We start from the raw sequence: 8500 nt of genomic DNA, 5'->3' as shown, positions 1-8500 counted from the left end.
AGGTTTGATCCCCCACATGTCCCTCCGCGGGGCATAAGTGGGTGGCGATCAGACTCCAAACCAAGCGGTCACTGTGTGTGTTCTTTACGATACAATGACAAGCCACGTCTGCAGCACATGCTACTGGGCCAGGGTTGGGATAAATGCACAAAGTATTCTGGCTGCGCGCACTATTTTTCACTTCTGCTCTTTTCTTCAAAGCGACCTCTCGCTAATCCTTTTACTTCATAATTTTGCATGAGCTGTGAGGCCATGGGGACATGGACACACACACACACACATGCACATGCACACTTGTTTGCACAGAGTGTAAAGTTACTCAGAGTGCAGTCATACAGTCCATTAACAGGTGCATCTCAGTTAATGAGAATATCATCAAAAATTAATTTATGTCCATTATCAGTTTCAAACAGGGAAACTCATATATTCTATATAGATTCATAAAGTAATTGATAGAGCAGTGGATCTATGTAAAGTGGGTGCTATACCCAAGGTTAGTAATGGAAAGTTGAGTGGAAGGAAAAAGTGTGACAGAAAAAAGGTGCACTAGTAACAAAAAATCCTATTCAAGAATTGGGATCTATGGTCTGTAGATGGAGTCAGGATTTTACTTATAGATGCATAAGGATCTATACTTAGGCATGATACAGCTGTCTCATTTGTGTTAAGCCACTCCTGAACTATGAGACAACCCAGCATTTCACATTAGTTGTCCAAAATCCTCTTTTTAAAATTAAAGTAAAATTTATATTTCGTTTGAAAATCAAGGTCCAAGGCTCTAGAGGAAGAAAGGAGGGCCACTGAATTAAACTTGCTCAAGGTCACAGTCGAATCTTCCATAGTAAGTGATGATTTGAGTAGCCTTGTCATCAGTTCACTGATTTTTTTTAAATTTTTTTATTTTTACTAAGTTCAATGTCAGAACGTATTAGAAAGTTTCATAATTCATTTTACTGACAAGCATTATGGAAAGGCTGTGACGCTGGTAGCTCACCTGAACTATATGGAATATCTATGAAGCATTGCAATCTCAAGAGAAAAATGAGAGACGTCATAGCCGACAATGGAGAGATAAAGTAAAAGTCACAGTTCAAGAAACCATAACACCATGAGGCCTCAGGGGCTTAATTTGACAAACTAATTGTGCACAGGTGACTCTACACAGGTGCTCCGATGTGTATTCAGAAAACTGTGGCATGAGGGAAAGGGTAAACAAAGGATTTGGGAGGGATTAAAGAACATTGGATCAAAGAGCTTTGCAAAGCTCAAAGAAATGCCTGTCTATCTGCAGCAGGCTCTCTCTCTCTCTCTCTCTGAAGGAGTTAGAAAAAAATCCATGAACATGCGGTCTGTGTTTTTCAAGCTCGAAGCAGCTCTCCCCAGGACCGTGCCATCGATACTGAGCTGAATTCGCTCTGACAGGGGTGGCCCGCACATCCTCTCCCAGCAGATGTTGCCATTCCATTTTCTCTTTTACGCCGAGCCACCCTTTTAGAGGCTTAAACGCGAGGAGGAAAACTGTCGGTGTTTATTACCGTGAAAGAACCGTCAGACAGGATCTCCCGTCCTGAGCCACTCGGGGAGGAACAACAAGCAAATTGAACGAGTCAACAAATGGACACCGACCTCAGCTTCCCTTCGCTCCCTCAGCTCTAGCGCGTATCCCAAGACCATTTCAGCACATTGTCAGTCAGCGCAAACCTTTTTATTATTTCAAAAGAGCAAACTGCTCGTTTGTCAGGCGGCATACCAACAACGCTGTATAATTTACATGTTTGTCAGCACTGCAAGTTTTAACTGTCTAACTGAAAGCTTGTTGAGTCACTATGAATCGGCTATTTAAGGCCCTCTTTTCTTGCAATTTAGCCAGAAAGAATTTTACGAGGTGCACTAACCTTTACTACTTAGAAGACCGAGTTAGTGGAAGTATACTAATTAAGGTTATTTTGTGGAAGATGGCTGGATCAGATTATATTTGTTGCCTGCTGAGCACTTAGCAATGAACTGCCAAATTAGCAACTAGTATTGCACGTTTAGTCTAGAGGCGGGACGTCAAATGAGCTGTTTATGCCCCAAAACCCTCCAATATGGGTGAAATTAAATTCAACAGTGAAGAGTGGGCCAAAATACATCCAGATGCAAAAGACTCATTAACCTGTATTGAAAAAGCTTGATGGGCAGTTGTTCCCATTATTGGTAGCAGAATTAGTTGCTACTTCAGGTTTGTTTGGAGAGATTTTTTTCCGTTAATAAATCATCAGAAAACGTCATTTTGCATAAAGTTATTTCTTTCTGATATTAAAAGTGTTGGAAATCTGTAAGGGGGCAAATACATGATAGCAATGCTGATTAAAAATCTGTTCATAATTTTTTTTTTTTTCTTTTTTACATAGTGGAGAAAACATAATCGACATATTAACTGTAAAAACCAACCCATCCTAAATAGATCAAAAATATAATTGATACTGAAAAGTGTCCTTCTGAGTTTCCCAAGGTGCAAATAAATAAATAAATAAAAGCTTACAACACACCCCAAATTTTAACAAAACAAATCCTTCCTTCCCTCCCTTGACACTCTACCTTGGAGGCTGGACAAAGATAAGCAGAGACAATATGTCAAGGTGTATAAGAGGAGATACGAGTGGAGCAGTCAAGCACTGTTCTGATTCTGCTGGCAGCTGGGCTGGTGAGATGCGTGAGCGGCGCTGCAGCAGCTTTAATGTTTGGTCTGTAATGTTGCCGATTTGGTGTCCTATTAAATCCCACGCTTTCTGAGGTGGACAGAAAACAGAGTAGACACAGACCGATGCTTTCATTATCACATATTTTATTCAAGGAGTGCCTATGAACATGACAACCCAAACAAGCTGAGTGCATATTATTTTTTTTTTTTTAACCTTTACCTGACTGTTTTCTGACACACACCCCAAAAACACGCCGATCGTGTGCGGTGTCACACTGCAGGTAGTTAGAAATTAGGAACACAACCGAGCCACTGTTCTAATGCCCGGCGGTTTTCAAACAGACCTCCACAGGAGCCTGGTTTCAACGTAACGGACAACTGGTGGCGGCGTCGAGTGTGTTCGCTTCACCGGGAGGCATGTTGAGGAAATCCGAGTCACAGTTTTGAAAGGTCCTGTTCGGAGTTGCTTTTCCCTCCATTGGAGTCGATGTTGCTTAAATAACACTGAGTGCTCTCTCTCTGCCCGTAGCTTCATTAACTGAAGACGGGGAAACGACCCTTGAAATAACAAACTCACAGCTCTGGAACCGAGCGCAAAGCGAAGTGTTCACACAACACATTCATCTCTGTATATCAAAAAAATATACAGATGTGAATAACCTGAAAAAGTGAAGTGTTAGAAAAAAACAAAAAACAAAGTAAAACTCAAAAGCAAAATGGAAAGGCTTAGTAATCTCAGAAAACAGTCGCTGAGTTATTCAAAATACATACATAATGCGTATACACTTTTTGAATAAATACCTTTCAAAAATACAAATACATTTCTTTTATCTTTCCTTCCTCCTTATGCGATGAACAAACTTGTAAAAGCTTTAACGCATGTTTAAAACTCATTTCTCCCCTGATTTTATTACTTCTGTGTAGAAAAACTGCATATTATTATATAATGATGCTCATCATCTCTGTCTCACTTCCGCTGGGATTCAAACTGAGGAAATGCATGCCGATAACATGGAGCGATGTGACTTAAATCTTTAAACGAGTTCTTGAAATATATGAGCACAGGTCAGAAGAATTTCCGCAGAAAGAGTTTTGCATATTGTTTCCCTAATCTGTAGCTTCTGCATATCGCTTAAAGCTGATTAACGAGTGGAAGAACTCCTTGATGGTAGGAGAATAACACTCAGAGAGACCGTCTATGTCTGTGTTCACATTCGGATGCTTCCACCAACTAACCTTTCACTTTAGAAAGCCAAAAATGCTGATTGAATAGCTTCGAAAGCTTCCGATTGGTTCATTCACAACAGAGTTAATTGGAGGCACACTAGGGGGATGTATTTGAAGGCAACACCCGCAGGAAAAATAAATTAATTAAAAATAAAAATCAATGAAGACATTAATAAGAGACTTGTGGATCTCCACAAGTTTGGTTCATCCTTGCGTTCAACCTTCAAATGAGTGGAAATGCTTCGATCATTTATTTGAGTTTGGTAATGTCCAGGCATCGCATAGCTCAGGAAGAAGGCTGGTTTGTCTCCCAGGGACGAATGTGGTTAGAAATGTGTGAATTAACCATAAAAAGGATGGTGTCCTACTGTCAAGCAGGCAGAAAAGCAATACAAAAAAAAAAAAAAAAAAAAAAAACTCGGACTGTAGTTTGCGTATGCATTTGGAGAAATAGTTTTTGCAACATGTCCAGTATAAGATGAATTTACTTTATTACTTGGCCACTGTCGTGAGAAGAAACTAAAACATTGGTCAAAATGTTAGTAATCTATTGTTAGGAGCGAATACCCCAAAAATATTTAATCCAAATCTTATGCTTTAATGGGTAATTCCACAAAATATTAAGAAATAATTGTACATTTCTGAACTTGACGAAAAGACAAAAAAAATAAAATAAATCTCAATCATGTGACTTTAACAAATTAAAATAATTGTGCTAATGCCAACTGACTGACAGGAGCCAAAGTTTAGTCTAATGTAACATCTGGTTTAACTAAGTGTGTAACTGAGTTTCAGAAGACTTTTTTTTTCTCATAAAAAATCCAATAGCTTCCATTTTCAATTAATGACTTTGGAGGAAACAAGACAAAATTTGGGGTTAGGGTTAGAGTGTTCCAACTTAAAGCCCAAAGTGTAAAATTTTCATACCATCAAGTGTTTGCCTAAGAACCCATTGTATTTCTCACTCATTATTTAGCAAAGAAAAGAAGAAAAAAAAGACACATTCAGTGATCCCAGCCAAAGAAACGTCCTGTCATCTGGTAGAACTTCATGTTGAAGGGCCTGTAGAAGTCCCGTAGCCTCTGCACCACCTCGGGATCAATGTTCGGATGGGTTCTCCCTTTGGTTTTTCCCAGGCAGTGGGGCTTACTGCTGCCCTCTGCCTTCTTGAGGCATGGGAATCCCTTGGTCTGGTTGAAGTAAAAGTGTTTGTCTGTGATGATCCTCTTGAGGCCCAGGAAGTCCTGCACTCGGCCCAGCTCTCCGGCCGGGTCGCTGATCAGACGCTCGCCGCTCACAAAGAGGATCTGGTCCATGGGGAAGTACTGCAGCCAGTTGTCCAGGTGTTTGGCATAGATGCCGATCTGGATGGCGCTCCAAGAGGTGTCAATGAGCCCCGTAGTCCTGTTTTTGAAGGTGAGACTCTCAAAAGAGGGAATATCGGGCTTCTTAGACAGAGTCTGCGTGTAGTCGGAGATGGCTCTGGTGACGGGGTCTCTCACTACCACAATCAGTTTGGTGTCCCTGGACATGGCCGATATCCTCGCGGGGGCCTCTCTGGTCACAAAGTAGCTGGGCGTTTTCTCCATGGTGATCTGGCCCTCCAGGGTTTTCGGCATCAGATCCCTGAGAGATGATAAAGAGAAAGTAGGATATTTATTTGATCTGCACCTTTGACTAAAGCACAACGCAGAGACGTCCGTTACGCCGACGACACCTGAAAAAGACGGTACTGCAAAATGTATTGAACATGACTGCCGTTTTGACTCTTTTTATCGAGTTCCCAGAGAGAGTGACCAGACTTTCTTCCCTTCTGCCGTGAGCACAGACTCGCATAGCTTTGCCCCTCCCGCACCAACTGCTGTGCACTGCTGGTCAGGTAGCTGATCCTACCACACTTTCCTGCACTTACCGGAAAATGTTTACCTTTTGCTACTTTCCCCCTGCTCAGCGGCCGTAAGGACAGTGACCTTAAGCAAAGTGAGTAAAAGCAGCCCATGAATGATTAACGTGCCCTCCCTCTACCATTTAGAGTCTCTGCAGAATACAGCTTTAAAATTCACCAAAGTACAGAATGCAAGCGTCAATTATTCATTTGCTTGCCTGGTGTTGCTCGAAGTGAGGATGGGGAGCGGCTAAGTGGCTTGGGCTGTTATTGGGGTAAATGAAAAAGTTTGCACACCTGTAAAAAAATAAAATAAAATAAAATAAAAAACTACAGAGACCACATAGAAGAGGAGGACGTCTGCAGATTATTCAACACTTCAGCATGTTGTTTGCACATATGATCAAAGGACAAACAGCTTGTGCCTGCCAGTCAAGATGACAGGCACAGAACCTTCTTTGTTGTCCTGAGGCTGTTGTACAATCATGCTCTGTTTAACATACATGGAAGAAAATGAGGCAGAGGCCACCGAGATGTTTGCTGTCGCTGCGCTTCGCACAAACCCCCCCCAAAAAACAAAGACGTTAACTGTCGTGATGAGTGTGATGCCTGGAGCTGCTTAAGGCTTCGCTCAAGCACTGTTTGTAATTACTCCCACCCCCAGGCTGACGTGTACACCTTCATCTGACACGCTCTGTGGCAGGACAATGATGTACAAAAAAAAAAAAAAAAGCTTTCTAATCTGGCTGAGATTATTCTGGCACTTTTTGCTCAATCTGAAACAAAACAAAAACAACTGTTGTACTTTCAAAATTGTTTCAAGGTTGCTTGCGCCTTTACTGTACTTTTTAAGTTCATTGGTTCGGAATTTTGCCACATACCATGGGCTCTTTCCAATTTGGGTTGATTATATTTTTTTAGTAGGTGGTACAATAGATCTATAATGTTTGCCAAGATGTTTATAGTCAGGTTGAAACACATCTTTTGAGGATATAGTTAAGATATTAGGTGAGACGCTTATTCAAAAAACAATGTCCTACCTCCCCACAATGCTGCAACATGCAGGAAAGAAACAACTATGGTCTTACATCTAGTTCAGAAAATACTTCAATTCTGTAATGGAAAATCCAACTAAAGGCACGGAGTTTTGGTGAACCATAAAAGCAATAATATAAAGTGTCCTGCGTATTTTGGGCATGAAAATTAAAACCTTACAAGTTACCATGGAGTAAAATCTATTTACTACCCTACTTAGGCACAAGTACTTTTTGAGGTTAACATTTCTAAAAGCCGGGTGTCGATGTATCACAGCACATCCGGTCTTCGTGGCTCAGCATGCTGGGTGGCTCTCCTCTTTAAGGAGCCGTTCACGAGGTCAGCAGAAGATTAACAGGAGGGAAGAGGTCGATAAGAGCAACAGCACCAACAAGGGTGCACCGATGTCTCGACATCAGCCTGCGACTCTGACCGTCACCCGACCTCCAGAGTCCTCTCAGTATCTGGGATGTCTTCCACAGCTGTGCAGCGAGCAACTTGGACAAGGCTCCTTTCCTCTCACATTAGCGCTGCCTCATCGCACCAGAAGTACACAGTGAGGCTGTACGATGGTGCTTTGAAACAAAAACCAATGTCATCTGGGACTACAAAGGCTACTAAGCTCCTAAGCCAATGATAAAGAGCAGTGAGACTAATTATTGATAAACTGGGACTTGCAGACGCCAGCATGTCTGAATTCCTTCCTGCCTGTTTTGTAATCATGCTGATTCGGGAGCGACTTGAGTTCCAAAATGGACCGTAAAACGTATAACTCTGCAATGAAGAAGAACATTGTTGTGCTTTGAAAAAGACATGAGTCTGTCCAAAAGGAAGCATCCATATTTGATGGTGTGCGTCTTGCTTGCTCTGTGGTCGACGCTCTCTCATCAGTGATGTGGTGGAGTTGGGGAAACTCAGGAGGGATCCTCAGAGTCAGGAAGAATGTGGCATGTTGTGATCAGGACAACACATAGACGGTGCTGTTCAAAGTATTCACACCGGTATACCTTTTCACATTTTGTCACAACCACAAACTTGGCCAAAAATGGGAAATCAGAAGGAAGCCATTCTGTAAAGAAATTCATTCAATTCAAAGAAGTCCCATTTGTGGTTAGCCATAAGTGAGTAAAGGAGACACACCAAACATGTGGAAAAGTGATCCCTGGTCAGAGGAAGCAAATTTATTGGTTGACTTTGATTGTAAATATCTGTTTTGTTTTTTTTTTCTTTTAAACACAAAACGCTGTACTTAGGGGAAAACGCTGCACATCATCCTGACCACACCATCCCCACAGTGATATGGCGGTTGCAGCATCATGATGTGAAGGTACTTTTTCTTCGGGGAAGTTAAGTGATCTTGGAAGGAAATCTGTTAGAGGCTACAAACAACTTTCAACAGGATCACAATCCTAAACATGCAGCCAGAACTACAGTGGGACGGAATGTCCAGTCAAAGTACAGATAAAAATCCAACTGAGAATGACTTGAAAATTGCGGCCTGAGGAATGTGCAGAGACGGCACAGACGTCGCCCAAGAAGATGTAATAGCAGCCAAAGGCAATTCTACAGACTATGGACTCAAATGATGCCCACCTTTTGTCTCCTTTTTATATGCACATTTTTTATATATATATATATATATATATATATATATATATATATATATATAT

General features: G+C 41.4%; 1 protein-coding gene across 1 annotated transcript in view; it reads right to left on the bottom strand.

The window, feature by feature from the left end:
* Window positions 1-4142: 4142 nt before the first annotated feature.
* The window catches only part of LOC106946734 (heparan sulfate glucosamine 3-O-sulfotransferase 3A1-like), a 36612-nt gene continuing 32254 nt past the window's right edge, over window positions 4143-8500 (bottom strand). Inside the window, exon 2 of the mRNA XM_015031323.1 lies at window positions 4143-5536. Coding sequence (XP_014886809.1) covers window positions 4915-5536 — 622 coding nt within the window. The 3' untranslated portion in view covers window positions 4143-4914. The remainder of the gene's footprint in view (window positions 5537-8500) is intronic.

This window comes from Poecilia latipinna, unplaced genomic scaffold (assembly GCF_001443285.1).
Source record: "Poecilia latipinna isolate Pla-1442-1.1 unplaced genomic scaffold, P_latipinna-1.0 Scaffold203, whole genome shotgun sequence".
In the NCBI taxonomy this organism is placed as follows: Eukaryota; Metazoa; Chordata; class Actinopteri; order Cyprinodontiformes; family Poeciliidae; genus Poecilia; species Poecilia latipinna.
The sequence above is the reverse complement of the archived record's forward strand: the minus strand, read 5'-3'. Positions and strand labels throughout refer to the sequence as shown.